At 35.2% G+C, this 23510-nt stretch overlaps 1 protein-coding gene and 1 pseudogene across 1 annotated transcript in view; both read right to left on the reverse strand.

Annotated features, from left to right (window-relative positions):
* Positions 1–13839: 13839 nt before the first annotated feature.
* The window catches only part of XRCC4 (X-ray repair complementing defective repair in Chinese hamster cells 4), a 176282-nt gene continuing 166611 nt past the window's right edge, over positions 13840–23510 (reverse strand). The window contains exon 7 of the mRNA XM_012664535.1: positions 13840–13991. Within this exon, the coding sequence (XP_012519989.1) occupies positions 13840–13991 (152 nt within the window). The remainder of the gene's footprint in view (positions 13992–23510) is intronic.
* On the reverse strand, positions 22350–22869 carry LOC105826548 (annotated as a pseudogene).

Genomic DNA, 23510 nt, shown 5'->3' on the forward strand with positions numbered 1-23510 from the left:
AATAATAATAATGGATTGCTACATATTTTTAATTTCTTAGGTTTATTGTTTTTTTATTCTCACATCTGATTTCTTTATTCTATTTACCAATATCTCAGTTGCTTTTGGTGTTCATGTCTTCTTATTTTGGCATAAATATCTTATACTTTCAGACAACATGAAACAATCTTTGGTTCTAGTATGATAAAATATTTTATTTCATGATGTTTTAATAGAGGCCAAATACTTATTTTATACTTACTTAGATATAATGGTAAATGATTTAAGTTATAGAATTTCACTTTTAAACTGTAAATTTTGAATATAGTATACCAAAGTTTAAAAATGGACCTATTTTTCTTTCAATATTGAACTATAAATTATGAGCAGGGAGTCATTTATTTTGATTAATAAACACACTGAACAGGTATAATGAATATTTACACATTATTCATGTTGGTAGAGTACTTAAAATGCCTGAAATAATAACTCTTATCAAGCCAAATTTAGATAATTATATATCGAAGTCTTTTGAAAAATAGGAGAATATATTCAAAATATATGATAAATTTCCTTTACCTAAAATTCAGAAAGATTATAACAGCCTCGTATTAAAAATCTTTTTAAACAGAAATCTGAGTCTGTCAGTAATTTGAAATTTAAATGTATGTAATGGCCTGGGGGACTTGTAGTAAGGGTTGTTGCCAGGGTGAGTTATAAACATGGAAATACTTTTTAAAACACCTATGTAAGCTCCAGTGAAATGTATTGTCTTAAAATTATGTTAAAATAGAACTTAAAACACATGCATTTACATGACGATGCCTATGATACATTTAATAAGCATGCTCTAAAAAGCCATAAAGCAGTGGTTAATATTGAATACATTTTAAAAAAATATTACTGATTTATCCTTTCTGTATACTTAAAAAAATCTACTTGAGCAAACTTTATTTTAAAATGTAACTGCTGATTTTATTGGCAAACCTATAATCATGTATATGATCAATCTTTACTTAATTATTTTGTGTTGCAAACACAATTAATAAATCATCTTTGAAGCGCACTGACTATAATCAGTATACTCTGGAATAAGTCCAAGGGGCCATTAATCAAAACATGCAGCAAGGAAAGTGAGAGTCGCAGCCTGAACAGTTAGATAAACACCGAGGGAAGCTAATAAAAACCTATCTCCTTTTAAAACCACCCCTGTGTTTACTTTTGCAACTAAGATAAACAGTATGATAAAATTAAGGTTGTGTAAAAAATGAGGTTTGCTCATGATGACCAAAGTAAATATATAGCAATTGAACATTCATTTTATATACCTAATTTGACACTAAAAATGTTTAAAGTTCAGTTACCAAAAGTCTGCAAGAATTAGATATTTGAACCTGATAATTATATTTTCCATATAAACACATATAATTTTCAAATATTTTGAGATTTAAACTAGAAAAAAGCAAAAATTTGTTAGCAATTTTTAAGAATCAAGATATAAATTTGAAAATAGGTTCTTTAAAAAAAAAAGTAGAATGGCCAATTCCCACATTTTAAATTGCCAAATGCAATTTCATCTCTCTCTGCTCCCCATATATTATTATTATATATATTTTAAATTCATCCATTGATTTTAAAACATAGTCTTCCAAAGATATTATTTTCCTCCAACATTGTACCTTATTGATTGCTAAATGGAAGGAAAGAAAATTTGCTGAGTTAGCACTATGGTCATGGGCAATCCTCACTTCCCCAAAAATGATAAAAAAAAGGAAATACTTCTGGTTTGAAAATTCCATAAACACAGTTTTCTTCCCAGGAAAAGATTTGCAAGATTTGGCCAAAAACCTGCAGAATATAGTGTTTTTTAAAATAACAGGATCTCATCTGACTGTCACATCCATCTTGAAAGGCAGGGCAGAGGTAGTATTAATTCAATCCCTTCACTCACGAAGTTCACAGTTCTGTTTCTATGCATTACTGTAGTAATTTTGAGCAAGCAGTAGAACACTGAAATTCATCTTTATTCAGCTATTTATAAATATGGATACAGACAGAACTCTAATTCACACAGTTGTGGTTGAGAATTAAATGAATTTAATACAGCACCTGGCACATAGCAACCAAATAAATATTAGTTTTTACTGTTATTTTGTAGCAGTAAGATAAAGTAGTTTAACAGTATGGTCTTTGGAATAAGACAATTCTAGATTCAAAATCACAGATACGGCACTTATCTTTGGGCAAGTTATCTACCCTCTCTAGATCTGAGCTTCCTGATCTATGTAATGGATACAGTTAAATAAGATAATGCATATACAGAGCTTAGCACAATGTCTAAGACACATTTAGTCAATGAATGTTAAATATTATCATTATTATTGACTGATAGATCTTAGTAATAATTTATGTGAATACAAAAACGTCATTATCAGAAATTAAAAGGCAAATGACAACTAGGAAAAATAAAAACATTCAAGATATAAGGAGCTCTTATAAAGCAATAGGAGACAAAGACCTTCACTCAAAATCTGCTAAGGTTATGAACAGGTAATAAATAAAAGGTAAAATGCCAAAAATCAATATATATTTAAAATTTATAAGACTTCTTTAATGGTTAAATACAAAAATTCAAAGAATGAGATACTATTCATTGACTAAATGATTAGAATGATCTGGCAATGAGCAAAATGAAATGGAAAAATAAAAGAACAAAAGGCAAACACTGCTGTGAGAGTACAAATTGTTATAGCCTTTCTAGAGAAATTCTGGTGAACATAACAAAGAGCTGACAAATACACGTGACCTCTGACCTAGTATTTCCACTTTTGGGAATTCATATGTACAAATACATACAATGCTCTTTGCAATAACAAAAATGTGGATAAAGCCTGAACATCCAGTAGGAGATTGGTTAAAGAAATTATACATCTCTACAATGGAACACTCTAACTATCAAATGATGCTGAAACTATCTACGAAAGTAGAAAATGTTTATAATATACTCACATGCAAGTTAAAAAATAGCAGGTTACATCACAAATGGTATGAGCCTAGTTTTGCAAATAAAGTGTGGAGGAGGAAGAGATCTGCAAAAATAGAGAACCATGGTCTTAATGGTGGCTGGCTCCAGGTAGGTGGGATTATGAGTTTCCCATATGTTCATCCTTTTGTTTCTGTGTGTTTTCTGATTTTTATGGAATGAGCATGTACGGCTTTTATAATTAGAAACAAATAAAATGAACTTCGTGTTATTGAAAAATAAATGGATTAAAACTGGACCCTTACCCCCCTTCTAAGTTTTAATTTTTATAATTTATGACATCGACAATAGAAACATAGGAAGAATTATACCAGAAGGCAAACTGATAACTTTCTTCAACACTCCACTCAAAGAAGAATCGTATTAAGAGTGAACACTTTATTTTATGCATTTCTTTTTTTTGAGACAGTGTTTTGCTCTGTTGCTCAGGCTTAAGTCCAGTGGCATCATCGTCATAGCTCACTGCAACCTCAAAGTCCTGGGCTCAAGTGATTTGCCTGCTTCAGCCTCCCAAGTAGCTGGAACTATAGGCACATGCCACCACACTAGCTAATTTTTCTGCTTTTTGTAGAGAAAAGGTCTTGCTATGTTGCTCAGGGTGATCTCGAACTCCTGGCCTCAAGCAATCCTCCCACCTTGGCCTTCCAAAGTGCTGGGATTACAGGCGGGAGCCACCGTGCCCAGCGATTTTAAACTCTATTTGACTGCAACTGTGTTACTGTGGGGAAGTGAACTCTTTACAACACTGAAAAACTTTAATACACATGGTAACTTTGGTTTGGTAGCCAGAAGTGCCTAATGTTTGTAATTATTCCTCTAAACAAAAGAGCATGGACTGTGCAATTTCTTCAAGGATGATGCTGTAAGACTGTAGTATTAAAAAAATAAGAATTGAGCTATTGAGGTCTAGGAAGACCATGACTTACACAAACAGTATCAGGGACAGCTGTGCAATACTCCATTTCACCCTATGAAGGTGGGGAAATACTGGGCTGAGATGTGCTGCATCTTTTTCTGCTCCTTACAGCCGTAAGGACTGTGATAAAATTATGTAATCTTGGCTAGTTAAATCATAAACTCACTCTAAGGTGTGTGTGTTGTTTTGCCATCCACTATGCACCTGAAATATTACAGCTACCAATTACTTAATGGGACCACTAAAGGTTGTTTCGGAACACACAGCTAAAACTACACTACAGTTCAAGAAGCAACTGATATCTGTGAAAAGTTATAATTTAATAACATTTTTAAGGTTGTTTTGAACAACATGTTCGAGCTCTGTGTTTCAGAAAACATTCATTACACAGAAGACTAAACCATGTCTGTGACTTCTGTATGAAATATGTGAACCTATATATTTTTACTCGCTGGCCTACAGAAACAAAGACTATATAAAAAGATCTAAAATATGCAAGTATTTATTTGTACATTTTGCCCAAGCTACTTTAATGGTTTTATCCTGCAGCTAAGATGATGTTGAACTGCTCATTTCAGTAGTGTTTCAATGTATTCCAATTACGGAAATTCTCTTAGAAAACGATTCTGCTACTTTCAGCAGGGCTACCAGTGGGAAAAGCAGGAAGTTTCCTAAGTGGTAGGATTGGGAGGGGAACAGGGAGGTCCCATATACACCAAATTTTGTTTGTTGTATTCCATTTTAATGCCTAGCATCCCATAATTTGGCTTAAATATTCTTATATCTTAAAAATCATGGATAGTCAAGAATTTTCAGAGTTCACATCCCAAACTGGTGCCCTGAAGAACACTATCTCTTTTTTTGTGGTCAGAGGCAGATTGCATGAGGATGCTATGCTTGAGTACATTTGAAAAATTACACAAGGTCAAATAAATTATTTACTATGGGGTTTCTCAGAGCCTTTAATATATAAACTTTCAAGTTTAGGGGTAGGAGCACATGGGACTGTGGGAGCTATGGTATAAAGTATAAACTTATACTTTCTAGGGTATCTATGCTTTATATAGTTCTACAGAATGAAGTCTGTGAAGGGTATAATAAAGAACAAATTCTGAACTCTTTTTCCCTCCATCTACCCAAATCTCTGAGCTGGGAGCACTTAGTTTCTATCTATCAACTTAGCTCTTGTCCTGGCCGCAGAAGAACTTTATACTCCAGCTTTGGTAAGTGGGTATACATGAGATATCTCTGTGTTTTACTTCTCATCTTGGTCTCTGGAGTAATCTTGGTTTTGTTGCAACTTGGATTTGGCTGTCTTTTTGGCCACCTTTCCCGGAATCTAAAGCCCTGATTCTGAGACAAAGTTTTCATTTGCAAGTTTCTGTGAAGAGTTAAGCAAGCCCTTATTCAGCTGCTAATCCCAGTATCTCTTAAAACGAGTTTGCTTTTGAGAAAAGGAACCTACAGATCTGAGAAACAGAATGCCTATAAGAAGAAAAAGCAGAATTTCTAGGTGGGAGGGAATAAGCTGAAATAGTTGAAAAAGTGTCAAGCATTAAAACATTAATTAAATCATTTAATTTGGGCATTTTGTTAGGTGGCTGATTTTATTACCTGGCTATTAATTTCAGTAACTGGGAAATTGGTTCAATTTAGCTAAATAAGCAAATAATAAATGGATTAAATAATTTGTTTGAATAATACAGCTAGTCTACCTTGCCACAAATGACTTTAGGTCATACCAATAGAATGCTACTAACAGAATTTTATTTACTGATAATGAACAGAGTGGACTTATTTGTACAGTAGTCCCCCCTTATCTGAAGGGGATAAGTTTCAAGACCCCCAGTGGATGCCTGAAATAGTACCAAATCCTATATAAACTATGTTTTTTCAATCTGATAACAGAGATGGCTACTAAGTGACTAAGAGGTGAATAGTGTATACAGCCTGGATACACTGGACAAAGGAGCGATTCATGTCCCGGGTGGGACGAAGCAGGACAGTGTAAGATTTCATCATGGTACTCAGAATAGTGCATAATTTAAATTTATGAACTGTTTGTTTCCGGAATTTTTCATTTAATATTTTCAAACCACAGTTAACCACTGGTAACTAAAGCGATGGAAAGCAAAATCACAGATAAGAGAGAACTACTGTATTTGCTTTTTTAGAAAGTTGGAAGAAATAATAAGAGCTTCTAAATTTAAAGAAAATATAAAAGAAAAATTCTTCCTTGGTTATTATGTTGTCTGATAAAGCATGACTTCATTAAAATCTTAAGCTGGGTGCTTCATAAAGCCCTAACATATTGTGCTGTTTTATTTAGATAAATATTATATCCTTATATACTTACAAAAATTAATTTTACAATGTTCTTGTTTACACTCAGGATTTTACCTGATGATCTTATGAAAGTAAAGTATATAAAAATGAAAGTAATTTTGCAATTTCTGCAATCTTTGTCAGCTGGATCATTTTAATATACAGAATTAAAAAGACATAACAAGTAACTCTATAAATCACAATTTCAAGTGATGCAAGATAGTAAAATAGCAAGGAATGTACAGCATATGGTTATGTTGAATAATAACTCTTCATGTTGACGCTAGTTGACAGAACAGGGTGAGTACTCCCCAAGTATAATCATATTGTGTGGATTAGTCACACTAAATTTTTAAACGAATATTTATCAATATATGCCAGATTGAAGGATTTCAGAGTCTTACTAGAAGTGGGAAACCATCAAAAATCTAAAAATATTCCTGGAAAAAAAGCATTTATATTTACCAAAAAAAAGCAAAATGGCAGTATAACTCTGCACCTCAGAACTGCTAACAGACACCAATTTAATCTATTATCCCTGGGAGCACTCTACATAAGTTTCAATGTTTTCAATTTTCTAGTTTCCCGTGTTTCAAAAGAATGAAAGTTTTATTATTGGGGATCCAAAATTGGACATTAAGCAATTTGAAAGTAAAGTTAAAAAAAACAGAAAATGAAACTAAGTACAATAGTATTAGATCATTTTAAATCATTAGATCTAAGAAGATGCAACACTGACCAAAATATCAGGGTTTTCTAGTCAATCTGATAATTTTATAACTGTTCATAAGAGTTAAAAAAACAATATCAAAAGGTAGGAAAAACAGAAGAAAAGTCCTCCGCAATGTGAGAAACAGGGATGCTATCCGATCCATGAAGAAAAGCTGAATTCTGAACATGGGCCACACAACCTGCTAGGTCTGGCCTCCAAGAAGCCCTCAGTTTAGTCTCATGCCCTCTTTTCCTTGTGCCCGCCCGCTCTCACCACATTCACACATTCCACCGGGGCACGTACTCATAGGCTGTTTCCTCTGCCTCAACACTCTGTTCTCTACTCCCTGCTCCGCTATTTCACTCCTCTTTACCCTTCAGATTATATAGCTCAAATCATGTTTCTTCAAGCCATATCTTCTTCGCTGTTTCCCCTAAATCCCTAACTCCTTCAAAAGTTTACATTTACATAGCTATGTAATGATATAATTAATGCTTGTCTTCTCTCAGAAGAAGCTATATGAGATCAGAGAGTGGGTCTAGTTTGCTTAGCAATGTGAAGGAAGTCATAGTCAAAATTCTTTGGTTCTCAACAAACACTGTCTACTGTGCGTTTCCTTAGTCAATGTGAAATTATGTGGTAAACCTACAATGACTGCAAACTCAACTGAGAGGCTATCATAGGAGATACAGAAGAAATAACATGATGGACTGATAAAAATGTCTGAAATCCCATAGAGGCTTAGAATTGAAAATAACTAATGAAATCAGCCTTCCAACATGAATTTAATGAGATGTAATGGTTAATAGGCTGTGGTGATGTGAACTATATAATCAAAATTTTCAGTGCAATCTTGTCTTTGTCACTAAAAGAAGTAAACACAATTGCATAATATATTCATTCTCAGTTAGTCTTTTCTAATTAAACATTGTTAAGAACACAAGGAACATGAATGTGGTAGAATACCTTTATTGACTTACAAATTCTTAAAGTATGCAGATTTCAAAAACTCTTAATAATGGTCATCTAAGAGTTATTTCTATTGAATGTACTTAGAACATACACTTAAGAACATATCCATCCAAATATTTCATGTACTTTTAGTAAGTTTTATAAAAAGGTGATACTTTCTTTAGTATAGTAAACTGAGGGGAACACCATGTAGTCAAACAGCTTCATAAATAGTAGTGACTGGTTAATGCTCAACTAACAGTTTAATTTGTAGGATAATAATAACAATAACATGATAGTAATAATTAAACTGGTTTTATGGCTAGATTTGGCAAGTTGACATAACTCATCCATATAAAGACAGTCTCTTTTTCTTTTTTATGAACAACGAAGAGTATGTCATTCATTAATCCACTGAATAATTATTTAAATTAAAATCACTAGTATTGAAGTTCTGTGCATAATACAGATTTTGACATTGTTTAACAGAATAGGGTCAATATTTCCATAGGACATAGTTTTCACTTAAGATGGCATCATTGTATTTTAGAGTAAACTTAGAGATTTAGAAAACTACATCTATCTAGGGTTATAACATATTTTTAAGATATCAGAAGTGACAATTTTTTAGAACTTCCAAAACATACTGAAATATGCAATTATTAAAAACTGTGACATTACAAATACATTTTTAGCTTACTAATTTTTTAAAATATTTTCTTAATTTTTTTATATGGCTGAAGATTATTTTCATATAAGGATGGAATTTTACTTTACATATAAGTGATAATGTTTGATAATCTGTTGAGAAATTATCTGCATTATAGCTTTCACACTTACTTACAAAACCTAAATAATGTGCTAAATTTTCCTGTATGAACAATATTTAGTTGCTCACTAATTATATTGCTATCCACTCATCAAATTTTGTTTTAAAGTCCAGACACCCTGAGAGGTCACCTTTGTTTTGCCTGTTACTTTACATCATTACTATGTTATTTCACGCTTTATTTAAACTGAATCCCTGAAATTTAGTCATACTTATTATCAAAAACAAATACATAGGGTTTGACTTCACTTCTCCCTCTTGACATGAATATATTTTAACAGTATTTTACAAAATATGGCTAAATATTTCCATGGTAGTTTTCAGACATATTTTCTTGTGAAAACTATTTTTTATATTTCACTATTTAGTATATTTATTGGTACAAACAACTTTATGACAAACTTTCTTTTATATTTGACTTACATCATTTGTCCAGGTATTTTGAAAGTTTATTTACAAATTAACTTCTCTCAGCTGAAAAATAACATGGTTTTTATCAAATTCGGGTAAATTACAATTACTACTTTATAATACCATCTCATTAACTCAGAAGGACCTGGTTTAACTAATTTTTTTCAGAATGAAAAGTTTATTATATTTTTAAACAATGAATACGGATTAAATATAATGTACAACACACTGTGACTTTCTAATATTGAAATATCATTGGAATAGGATTTGAAATCCCACCAATTAGGTTCCAGCATATCTTTGTAACAAAAGATCAGAAGTGGTTCTTGCTTAAATATATTGAAAGAATAAAATGGGTAAAAATAGGCACAAATAAAAATTAAAAGTTAAAAGCCAAAATTATTAAAAAAAATTATTGTAAAGCTCTGTAAATTTAAACATTTATGTTTATTTTATATCTGTATTCCTTTTATAACTATTCATATTTGTTCTGTAATCTCTAATAACTTTATAAAGTGTTTTAGGTATTAACTGAAGTCACTTCTTCCCTTTGTACATTGAATCAAAAGAAAAGCTTCCAAGAAAAAAAATGATTCTTAGATTCAAATAAAATTCCCTAAATTGGCCGGGCGTGATGGCTTATGCCTGAATCCTAACACTTTGGGAGGCCAAGGCAAGAGGATCACTTGAGGCCAGGAGTAGGAGACCAGCCTGAGCAACATAGGGAGATTCTGTCTATTAAAAAAAATAATTAGCTGGGCATGGTGGCATATGTCTATAGTCCCAACTAATAAGGAGGCTGCAGCAGGAAGATCGCTTGAGCCCAGGAGTTCAAGGCTGCATTGAGCTATGATTGTGCCACTGCATTCCAGCCTGTGTGACAGAGCAAGACCCTGTCTCAAAGAAACAAAAAATGCCCTAAATGCATTCCCACTTACTGTAGATGGTAATATTTAAAATCTGGAACATAATTCCAATGATTCCAATTTAGAACCTTACAGTTGATGTACTGTATCCTCTTACAATCACAGAATTATTTCTGTATATCTCTGTCTCTCAAAAGATTATAAGCTTTGTTGAGGCAGTGGACCAAGCACAAACTCTCCAAACATTGGTTGTGCAGCTCTGGAAAAATAACTACATCTTTCTGAGCCTTGGCTGCTTTTCATGTGTAAGAAGGGTAAGTTAATACCTACCTTGTGAGATTCGTGTGAGATTTAAACGAGAGGTAACACAGGAAGCACTTGTCACAATTCTTATTTATTTTTGTATCTCTCTACTCCTACATCTTATCATTATACCAATGACATAGGGTCATAATAAATGTTCAGCTAAATTTAAAAGTCACTATGATTTTTGTTTTATAGAGAAGTATTTAGTATTTTTAAGAATACAAAGTAACCTATGGTATTTAAAAAGTACCAAAAATTTTACATTGTAAAATATCTATAAATACTTAAATTTAAAAGACAGATAATTTTCTCATGGACAGATATATTTTTAATGGTTTTACAAATTTTAATTGATTACAGCTAATAAATATAGAAGTAGTTTATTGCTAAACATATTCACATTTTGAAAATGATGAATAGTTAAAGGTATAATAAAATTATAAATACTGGGAGAGATCTTACAGATCATCTAGTGTAATCTTTTCATTTATAGATGAGAAAAACTAAATCCTGGAAAGATAAAATGCCTTCTATAGACAGAAAATTAAACCACAGTACCATGACCATCCCTTCTCCCCATTTTGTTTGTTCTTGAGATGCAGAGCTGGAGAAGCCCAGAGAAGCCAAATAGAGGAAGTATATGTAAGATAACCAGTGGGAATGTCTGAAGGGACCGGAAGTCATGGAATTTATTAAAAGGCCCAGGGAACTGTTAAGTTTAGAGGTAGGGGCTAGTGTCTTTTCACCCATAAGTAGCAAACTAACCACATCTCTGTTTGCTTGGGAGGCTATAGCTAGAGTACATTACCCTAATTGATGTATATATTGTTGATGGCTAGGAAGGCAGAAAAATAATAGTAGATTTAATTTAACAACATAAAATATATGCCAATCATCAGTATTTGAGAATGTCTTATTCTAGACATTCTCAAATGTCTTATTGTCTTATTTTTTAGAGTTAAGGACTTACTTTTATCTTTGTTTTGTAGAAGCTTCTAATTCTTTTGATAAAAAGAATTGGGAAAGTAGAACTAGTATTTTAAATTATTAAGAGCCATAAAATTTCAGTCTCCTGTATTTAAAATGGAAAAAAATATTGCTAAAGTATAAAAAGTAAAATAAGAAGAAAATACATAATTTAACTTTTTGTTTTATTTGGGCAAAAGAGAAGGAATTATAAGGCAGGGTATCAATCACTTACCATCTGATTGATTCATGTTATACTAAATTTCCTTTAATCTTTAAAATTCTTCCTGACATCTAACACGTGTTTTTCATTTGTATTTAGGGGCAGTCTTGCCTAAAGGCCCTACAATGTTATAATTAGCTGGCAATTCAAAAAAGCTGATATGGTTTATGCCAACTTTTAAAATGGTGAGAGTACAGAAAACAAGCATTGACATGATCACCTAAATGTGGAAAAGAAAAGGAACAGAATATTAATTGTATGTATGTTTGTAGAAACAAACACATTGCTTTTATTAAAAAGCTAAATAAAAATATGGAGTCTTGATTCATAGCTAAACTTCTTTCCTCCCTGTACCATGCATATCAGAAACCCATTTAAGCAATACAGTGTACTCAGAAAATGTAAGTAACCTCGAAACCTAACCTTTAGTTCACACATAGAGTAAAAAGTCCTAAGATGCAGCTCTCTAACATAAAACCAATATATTTCTTTCTTCCCTCACACCCTGAAACTTTATCAGACAAAACAATTGGACCAAAAGTTCTATAAGGACAGGAGTTTTGTCTATTTTCTACTCCGGTGAGTGCTCAGCATGATCAATATTATGCCTGCCAATAACCAATACTCATTAGTCACTTGTTTACTGATTGGCTTAACGAAGTATTCTGAATATTTCAAATTGCTTGAAATTTTACTATTTCTCACATTAATCTACAGAAATAGTTTGGCTATCCCAATGTTTATAAATTGGAAATATTTTTGGTTCATTATGTAAAAGAGATCATATTTGAATTCTATGAACTCTATTAGGTGGTTATGAGCTAATTAATAAATTCAGATGATTAACACAAACAAGTAAGAGTTTAGTGCATACTGGGTTTTTGCATATATTGTTTAAAGACATTGGGACCCAGTGTAGTATACAGATGGCATTTTTAAATCCAAGTAGATCAGGCCACTTGTGGAGAGAATAAAAACCCAATGATAAACAGACAAAATAATCCCACTGTTAACTATGTAATAGTTATTTTTATGCTAGAAACTAAAATATGTTCCTCTTAGGCTACCAGTTTCCTGAGGCCATGAATTGTGCCTAAGCCTTGGCATCCTCATTGTCTATGATAGAATTCTAAAGCTTTTTGCTCTCAGGACCCCTTATACTTTTTAAAATTCTGGTGGGTCTTGAGAGTTTTCAGTCCACATTTTGGTTTATGTGGACTATTGCCATAGTTGAAATTAAAATTGAGAAAATTTAAGAATATCCATTAATTCATTTAAAAATAACATGCATCCAGTATATGATAACATGAATAACATATTCTTTATGAAACATCACTATATTTTCCAACAAAAAAATCTTTTAAGGGCATTGTTTTATACTTATGCAAATCTGTTTGCTGACTGGTTTAACTGAAAACAGATTTTCATTAGCTTCTGCATTCAATCAGCTGTGACATGTTATTTTAATTGAAGAATATGAAGAAAATCTGGCCTCACACAGGTATGGAATTAAAGAAGGATAGACCTTGTGGTCCCCTACCCCTACCATTCCGTACCTTGAAAACCCCTGGACTGTAACGTCATCTGTCATATGGTCATTGTTCAATAAGTATTTACAAAATTAACAAAAAATGTAAAGAAAAAATAAACTCTCAGAGCATATATACACATAACCAACCATACAGATGATCTGCACATTCATTTTGGATTCAACCAATAATATTCTTTACAAATGCTCATTGTTTTGCTATAACGAAATGTTAAGTATTCCAACTTCTCAACTCATTACAACTAAATTGGAATGTAGATTGATAGAAGGCAGTCAGAACCAAAGAGTGAAAAACCAGTGAAAATAATGTAAAATAAAATATGTAATTCCAAAACTTAAAAGACATAAACAGATGACTAGGAAGAAATATTTTACTTAAAAAAATACCAAGCATAACCAAATCAAGTGGCTAATTTGAATGCTATCTGGGTCTCTTTTAAGTAGTAAATTAGATTGAAACACTTTAGTGAACAGAACACAAGCTGGATTCTAATATTTTTAGCATACTACATGCCATTTTTAATTAATCCATAAAAACTACAAGAAAAATATTTTTGCTTATATTTTTAGCATCTCTGATTTAAATATGAATAGGAATTAACCAAATACCACAGAAAATATACTAATTCAAACATTTTACAATTTCCAAAATCATAATTTTTATTCTTAAAAATAACTTTAAGTAAATATAGAAAAAAATATAATTTTTAAGATTATGCATTAGATTTTTAAAAATGTCATCTATGACAAAGAATAAAATAACTTACTTTTCCTTTTCTTGAAGCTGATGCTCCTGAGGAGCCATTTTAGGTTCTGTCCCAAGATTTTTTTGCATTCGCTGCCTCCTCTTTCTACTTGGTGCAATATCAGTGACATCAGGAATTGAAATAATGGAGTCATCTTTACTCACAGTGGCTAAAACAAAATGACATAAGAATATGACTCAACAAAATTATGCACATAATTTGTTAGTAAAATATCAACTTGCTGCTTTAGTATTGACATAAGGTGACAATTAAAACATAGCAAAACTATTCTCTTAAACCTTTATGCAGATTTGATGAAATGAGCCAGTTAGATGGTATATAATACATTAGTATTAACATAAAACATTACATGTATTGTACATGTGGAATAATTTGATTAAAATGATCTTTGCCTATTCTCAGGCAACCACCTTCCTAAATGCATTATTAGCACAGTTTAACCTCTCATTACTAGAACCGGATAGATGCCTTGAACCACCTCCAAATACTGTTTAGGGAAAAAAAAACTGCTATAGGAATGATAAAAATAAAGTTGATATGAAACAATAATTATCAGCAGAAATGGGGACTTTTGTTAGTGACTCAGAGTTAATTTCATAGACTTTTAAGCTAAGTCTGAGAAATAAGTATAAGAATAATGTAAAAAAAAAATAGGCTGGGCGCGGTGGCTCACGCCTGTAATCCTAGCACTCTGGGAGGCCGAGGCAGGCGGATTGTTTGAGCTCAGGAGTTCGAAACCAGCCTGAGCAAGAGCGAGACCCTGTCTCTACTAAAAATAGAAAGAAATTAATAGAAAAAATTAGCCGGGCATGGTGGCGCATGCCTGTAGTCCCAGCTACTCGGGAGGCTGAGGCGGTAGGATCGCTTGAGCCCAGGAGTTTGAGGTTGCTGTGAGCTAGGATGACGCCACGGCACTCACTCTAGCCCGGGCAACAAAAGCAAGACTGTGTCTCAAAAAAAAAAAAAGAATAATGTAAAAAAATAGTAACAGAACTATCTAATGTGGCTAAACCATTAAATTATGCCTCAAAGCGTTCGAAACATGAGAAACAGAAGCAACAATAGAAACATGCTTGATTTATATTCCTTTATTCTTTATTAATAACTTAGCTCCAAAAAGCTTTAGGGGAGTTTATTTATTCCTTCACATTCAGTAAATTCCACTATAATATATGCTACTGTAAAAGAAAAGGGGCCCTTTGCTATTGGTAAATGAAGCAATGATATAAATATAATTTGAACATTAGGATGTCCTGTTGGTTCATGTGATTTTTTCCTAGTATGGTAACATTTAAAAGGGATCAGTGGCAAGCTATCATTCCAATTGAAGAGAAAGCCTTAGCAGTGTACAAAGGTCTCAGAGAGGGTGTGAGAATCAACGTATAAGTTGATTCCTTTAGCAAAAATAGGGGCTGGTTTAATAGAGTGAGGTAGTCAAGAGCTCCATATACTCTTTTCAAAAGTTAAAAGATCTGCTGAAGTTGTGATAACAGATGAAGAAGTTGTGAAAACATTTCTCCCTATATCTTAAATGAGATTTTTGATTTTGATGAAACTATTGGAATCAAATGCATTCAATAACTCACATCTCCTCCCTTTGAGAGGAAGTGTGATGCAAAGGTCAGCTGACTATGATGCTGGGTGCAAGCGTTCCTGGAGAGTTAATGGCATTAGTATTTTTACAAGGATTGTAACTAGAGACCTAAAAACAACAATGACAAAACTGTATATGTCTTAAATGATCTGCCCAACCTTAATGTTTTTTCCCATAAGCCTCATTTATGTTTAGTGTGCAATTTTGCAGAATGAGTGGTTTTCCCAGTACACATATATCACATTCTAGCAGAAAAAGGCTGCATGTTTTCATTTGGTACAGTCCATATTTGATCTCTCTGAGATCAATTGGACATTGTTGACCACGCTCTTGAAACTCTTGATTTTTCTTTTCTTAATAACGACTACTATTTTTCAGGACTTATGTGCTGAGTACTTTGCTAAGGGTTTTACATATATTACCTTATTAATCCTTAAAATAACTTTGTAAAGTACTTACTATTACCATCTTCCTTTTATTTATGAGGAAACCAAGGCTTCAGAGAGGTTAAGTGATTGCCCAAAGCACATAGCCTTTGCTCTTATATTTTACCATTATGACGATTAAAAAATATTTTTCCCTCATGGATAAATTATTCCTTGATCAAATATTAACTGAATGTCCATCAAAACATATTTTACTTCCCAAATTTGTTTAAGTTTTAGGACATATAGTTTCCACTAGATTTCTTGTACATTATTTCATTAACCTCTAAAAATGTATTGGGAGTAGAGAAGGATAGATTACACAGGGAATTTTTCTGAACACATTCAAGCTGAATGATTTTCCAATTTTTTATTAAGCTACGAGATGACTAATGCAAGTATAGTATAGGCTTGTCTATGAACAAAACTAGCAAAAGTGCTGGAGGTAGAGGACATTTCAATTGTACACAGACTTGCAAAATGGAGAAAGGTTATATTAATGTCACAGAGGATATCTAGAAAAAGAATATTATGTTTAAATTAAAATATAAGGTAAAATTAAAAAAAAATTACTAAAAAGTTCTGCCATTCATTTCAAAACTCCAAATGATGGCTTACAATTGGTAACCAAAAGGATATTCTATGTGTGATGTGTTTACACCATTTGTTATAATGTCTGCAATTTACTTTAAAATACAATGTGACTAAAGGTATGTTAGTTAGGATGAGCTATCAGCCAGGTGTTCCTAGAATCTAACCAGGAATGCACAGACCAGGAGCAGACTGATGGGATAAAAAATCCATATTCCTGAAGGGGCTACTATAGACACTTTTGTTGTTCATATGTCAATCAATAACTGATGATTTATTAATACTAATTAGTATATCGAATGACAAAAATGTGTATCAATTAGTAAAAACAAGGCATGTAAAGTAACTCAGTGAATATTGTATATGGGCTCTCATGAGTGAAATTAAAAGTACTAGAGATATACAGATTGGCTAAAACATTTTAGGGATATTTCCCCACCATTTTATGAATAAGGTAAAAAAATCCCATGAAGCCTATTTACACTTAGAGATGATGTCTTATGTTAAATCTTTAAGTGGTTTTGTATCCATCTGTGAATGCTGTATAGTCATGGTTGCTTGATGACAGGAAGTATTGTCATCCTTGACTCTGCAATCTTTATATTTGCCAAACATGAAGAACATTTTCTATGACACCTACAAGGACAGAGAACTCAGAATTTCTTCAAACTTATAGGACAAGCTCATGAATTATTTTGTACTTATTTACAAGTAAATTTATAGTTACTAATTGTATGTGTGGCAAAATTTAATCTGATCATTTTATCATCATTATTATTATTGTCTTGAAGCAGAATTGCGGGAGAAGTGTCTAATCTTCTCAAACTTCAAAGTTCTTGGTGGCCATCATTATTTACCCCAGAGAAACTGAAATTGTGTATTGCCAAGTATTTCCGGCCAGTTCACCACAACATTATGATTCATTTCTCTTGACAATTATAGTTCAGACTTTCCATAAAATTGGTATGAGGAAAAAGGGCCAGCTGTATAAGCTTAGTTACTGTTTAAACAGAATGTATATTTTTTGATTTGTGTTTACATCAAGGAAAACAGTCTTCCCTCAGTTTTTCAAGCACGTGTAATAGCAAATTATATCATAATAGATCCTTTTGCTTTAAATATTTCTTTAAAAAATTAGGTTTTGATCTCTATTTAGTCTTTAATAAGACTCTTCTCTCCATCCTGCAATGCCAGAAATCAGGAAAAAGAGGTACTATTCCAACGCCTGGTATCTAAGTACTGAATTGCTCATCTCAAACTTTTCAAATTTTAATCCATCCTGCCTCTGTCCTCTACTTGTGATAGTTTGGTTCTTTTATTCCCTTTGGTCTTGATGCTAAATATTACATTTCTATTCTGACATGAGAGCCCTTGAACAATGACTGCGGGTTTTCAAACAAGCAATATTGCATGGGATCTGAACTATTTCAATAAGAGGTCAAAGATAGGGCCTTCCAAGATGTCGACAGTATTCAAAATGTTACGTATTTTAAAGTGTAACAATTCAAGTTTTCACTTTCAAATCTTGCATCTCATTTTTAAGAAAAAACATCAATTCACATTAAGGTTATGCATACTAGGTTACAAAAACTCATTTTAGATATGAGGAAGAACTTGAATAGAATTGGAAAAGAATGGCAACTGTCCAAAGGGTAATGAGGAGGAGTGTGACCTCCTTGGAATGGTGTTCGTGAGAGACAAAGTTGTGGGACATGACACAGGATAAGTATGGGCAGTAGGAAGAAATGGAAGGAAAAAGGAGACAGAGATATATTAAGTAAATTTGCAAGCTTTCAAATTCAGGCAAAAGAGTATGGATTTGATATTGACTGAGGAGTTTTTTTCCTGAGATTTCACCTCCAGAATTCTCAGTTTTTAACATAATCATCAGTTTCTTTGTCATGACAATGTGTCTTTCACCATTTCCAAGAATCCTTTTACAAGGAAAATAAAAGAAAATAAAAAACGATTGCCAATTAAGTTACTACAGCTGAAATACTGATTGGCATAGCTGTGGGATAAATTTCAAGTTCTCGTTAGGTTCACTGCCTCTAGAAAATGGGGGATCTTTACACAAGTCCTGTTATTGTGAAAGGTGGCTCCACAAAAAGCCACACTTCTTCTCATCTGACAGAAGAACTGCAGGATCTTGGCAGCAGTAGTTCAGACATGAGAAAGGCAGAGTGTTGGCTTCCCTGAGTACTCTCAATGTTGAAATGAAATGACACCGTTGGATAAACTGCCAAGAATTTGGATGAATCTCTTCTAAGTTAAACTACCTGGCAAACGCAGCCTCTCACCCTTACATCTCAATATTTTTAAAAGTCATTTTTTCAGATTTATATTTTTTAATCAGGCCCTCATTATTATCTCATATTTATGGCATTGTTTTCTCTTCATATGATATATAGATTGGCATACAGAAAGAGGCTACAATACTGTAATGGAGATTGCCATCTCTTCTCCCCTCTCAGCACCATACACATACACTCATCTCCAGACCGCTCCAAACACACACACACACACACACACACACACACACACACACACACGCATACATATCAATGTCCTGAAGCATGTTATTCATGGAAGTGACAATACAGCTCTTAGATTAAATTATAGAACGAAGGAAGTTCTGATCTTTAGGTCCCTTGACCATGAAAAAAAGAAAACTGTATGCTGTTTGCAAATGCCATATCAAAACAAAAAACCATCAGTGGTTCCCCATTGCCTACAAAATAAAGTCCTAAGATCCTAGACCTGTATTCAAATCTCTCTACAATGTGACCCTCACCTGCTACCTTTGTAAACACACCTCTCACAAATCTTCTACCATAGCACATAAGCTATTTCTTGGGCTCCAGGGCTCCTACGTCTTCCTTTTTTTCCTTATTTTCCCTGTTTTGAATGTCCTCCACTCCTTTATTGGCTATATGCTCCCTTCTAGCACAGCCCAACTCATTTCAATCATCCTAGTAGTTCCAGTCCGCAGCAATCCTTCCTTTCTCTGTTGGACTTACAGTTTGAACCACTCATTTTATACATACTATCTTGTATTGTTACTCTATTTTTATCTTTTGTTTCTCTACTCAGATTATGAACATCCTACAGCTAGAATCCATGCATTATATTATACCCTAACATATTTTTTTTTTCAGTACCAATAAGTCTTTATTTATTCATTGTATTTTCCCAGGGAAAGTAGAAAGGAAGGGAAAAGAGTCAGCATGTGTGCTACAAAATGATTAGAAAATGGGAAAAGAAGTACCCAATACAGCAAAATCAACCATCAAATAAACATACCCCAGGATGGGGTCCACCAAAGCCCAAGGGGGCTCAGTCTCCTGCAGTTTAGGAATGAGGGGAAGGGATCAGGAAAAGAACAGATAAGTACAAACTTTCCTACCCTCCCTCCCTCCCCATAAATTCAAGATTTCACACAAAGCTTTGGTTTCTAGCAGTAAACATGGAGTTATATTCGTCTGTCTCCTATTAAACAATCTTGTGGCCACTTTGACATAAGTTTCTTGCACCTGTACAATAAAAGTTCCTGAGTGCTTGGATATACATTCATAATCCCTTTCTTGGTCTCCTGCCTCGACTTTCTACATGGAAGGCCCCCAATTGCGTCTCTCTACTTTTGGATTACAGATTAAGTAGGTTTGATCCATCCAAAATACAGCAGTGTTTCAAGTGTTTGGCATGAATCACCATCAAGAAATGGTCTTGACTTAAGAGGTTGGGAACAAGGGATGGAGGGTTCCTAGCTTCTTCAAGAGTTTTGCATAAATCATTGAAGAGTTGTGGAGACATCCCAAGAATTAAATGCATTATGTGTGTGGGTGTGTAGCTTTTCTTTTGGGGGGGATGGGAAAGAGGGTAGGGAGACAAGTTTTTAGGACAGAAGATCTGGTGGAAAATAGGAAACGGGAAGGGGAACACAAAAGAAAAAGGTTGGTGTTCAAGATCCCACTTCAAGAAGAGGGCCTCCCCAAACTAATGTTTCAAATCCTTTTGCCTGGTGCAGAACCTTCTGTCAAAGATGCTTTGGCTATTTTTCTCTCAATACAAAAAGAAGTTTGTAAACAATAAAACCCCAAAAGAACATGAAAACCAACACATTATATTTACACAAACTAGGCCACCTAGCAATCACCAACTCAGTAAAGTCCTACAAAGCCCAGACAAATACAATAACTAGAGAGGGGCAGCATTTAGGGGAGACAAGAACCCGGGATCAGATACACACCACCCAATGCATTCTATTGCATTTGTCCCGTTTCAACACAGTGAGGTAGGTTTGCGGTGATCTCACAGCATGTAAACGAAACCCCCTTTGCTCCTTCAGCTACCATGACACTATTAATGACTACCGCAGCAGGGCAGGACACTGGCTCCAGGCACCACAAAAGGCCCTCGTTTATGAGTCTCCCTGGAACCTAAGAAATTTGAAAGGTTAAGGATTTTAGTCCTTGATTCATGTATCCATCCCTTAACAGCATAGGATGAGTAGAGGGGTATTGGTCTTAAAACTTATCCTTACTGACTCAGTTTTTACAAAAACACACATACACCCTGTTGTGCATGATAGACCTAGCCTGACCCAGTGAAGGATGGATCGGGTATGTAAAGCATGTCCTGTGCCCTAGGATTAGACAACCCTCACCTAATCTTGGCTTCCTCTGGGCCTTTCACCTGGCCCAGCCTCTTCTAACTTCTCTGCACCACCTTTTGCTGTTGAGACTAATTTCTAATCTTCCAGTAGAAGGCGATCAAGTCATGGGGCAACGCAGTTAGAACCTAGTCTCCCATGACACATTTTCAAGGTGGAAGGGGTTTCAAGTAGACACTATGGCAGAAAAGACAGCTCTAATTGGCAAAAATGAGGTAGTTCAATAGGCTATGCACTCCAAATAGTTGCTCTCTATGGTGATAAAAACAACAAAAAACATTCCTGCTGTGCAGACCTGGAGATGCTGCCGAACTTATCCCTGAGATTGCTCATGTACCTGAGAACACAGTGCAGGAATGAGGGCCTTAGATTAAAATATACAAAAATACAAAACCAGAATATTTATATTAAGAAAAAAAGTTAAAATGTACAAGATACGTCATTCGCACACAGCTAGTGCAGTTGGCATCCTGGAGAAAGTGGGACCCAAGGTGCAGTTACCCAAGGGAGCAAATAAATAAAATCACATTGGCCCAGAATGGGGTGGGAGTGAGCTTAGGAGCAGCAGGTCAGCAGCTGTTCTCCTCCAACCACCCTTTTTGCCTGTCATCACTACCCATTGCTTGGGACAGTTCCCAGCACCCTATCTCAAGAATGGGTATGAGAATACAAGATGTGGAAAAAACCCTGCCTTACTCCTGAGAGAGTCCCTCCCACAGAATGTAGTGGCTTGTGGGTGGGGTCCATTAATCTGGTCTTGTACTTAATCGCTTCACTCTGGCATGGGCATATTATTACATATCCTGCTTTAAAAGGAAAACAACTTCCTATCCAGGCCACTTTCAAAAGCTAGAGATTCTGGGGATGGAGTCTCAGATAAAGCATTCAGGTTCTAGGGTGATTTACCCCTAAAGCCCTCCCTTGCATTTGGATAGAGCATGGGTAGGGGGTAGGGTTCCTTTGCCTCATACTTTCCCCCCACCAAGAGGGAAGAAGGGGTGATGTCGTGAACCCGGCCTGAGATACAGGGCAGTGCCGACCACCCCCAACCCACCCTATCCCCACTTTCTCCACTCGGCCTGCTCATTGAAACTTCCTGATAGCAAAAGAATAGCCCCCATCCACTGTGGCTCAATTCTGGGCCTCTGGGAGCGGGGCAGGGCTGTGGATCTCTTCTTCTTCCTCCCGAAAGTAGGCTGGCTTTCCCTGCGCGCTAGGGGCCTGCTAGGCCTTCAGTGGACACGAGGCTACCATGTGGCTGATGCTCTGGCAGAAGTGGCACTTCTTGGGCTGGGGTGGCAACTTGCATTCCTTAGCATGATGGTCTAGACCTCCACAGTTGTAGCACCTGTCTCCTTTTGATCTGCGCTTCTGCACGTTCTTCCCCTTTGGCCGTCTCTCACTCCCAATACAGAACACCCCACCAGGTCCAGTGACTCGGATAGATTCCAGGCCCTTGGCAGACTTCTTAAAGGTGAACTCGACTGCCTCACCCTCCTTCAGGCTCCGGAAGCCCTCCATGTGCAGCTTACTCTGGTGCACAAAGACGTCCACAGGGGGGTCGAGCACGACCCCGGCGCGGGCGGTCATGGACAGGAAGCCGAACCCCATGCGCTCCTTGAACCACTTACAGATGCCGGCACCATGTAGCAGCTGCGGCTCGTCCGCGGGCCGCGTCCTCCGGCGCCTCCTCCGCCGCCTTGGCGCAGCCACCTGCAAACTGCTGGCTGGACAGGGAGCCCATGGTCATTGGCTGAGCCTGCGGCCCCTGGCCCCTGCTCAGGCGGCTGCTGGCCCCAGAGAAGTCCGGAGGCAAAGGGCTATACCCTAACATACTACCCAATCGTTTTATACAAGAGAAATACACAACTGGAACTCTTCTTTTCAAAATGTGTATCTTATTTTTTAAGCGAAAACTTACACACAGACTTCCATCCAAGTACTAACCAGCCCGACCCTGCTTAGCTTCTGAAGTCAGATGAGATCGGATGTGTTCAGGGTATGGCTGTAGACTCACGTGCACATATGGGAAGCAACATTCACAGGGTGTCGAGCAGGTGGGAGGGGGAGAGGATGGGTAAACCCACAACTAAAGGATGCGTTGCACACTCTGTGGGGGATGGGCATGCTTGTCAGACAGTACAAAGGCAATTTATGTAACCAAAGAGTTTGTACCCCTGTAATACTCTGAAAAAAAAAACAAAAAAAAAACAACTTTACTTAGAGACTTCCAAATGAGAGGTAGGGGAACGTGGAGTGAGAATACATGGATTTGGGTCTCCAGTTCCCCACTTACCTCGGGCACATTACAAAATCCCTAAGTTACTTAGCTGAAAAAAATGTATATGAACCATGATTTCTGGAGATGATAAGATAGAATAAATT

Source organism: Propithecus coquereli, unplaced genomic scaffold (assembly GCF_000956105.1).
Source record: "Propithecus coquereli isolate 6110/MARCELLA unplaced genomic scaffold, Pcoq_1.0 Scaffold9, whole genome shotgun sequence".
Classification (NCBI taxonomy): Eukaryota; Metazoa; Chordata; class Mammalia; order Primates; family Indriidae; genus Propithecus; species Propithecus coquereli.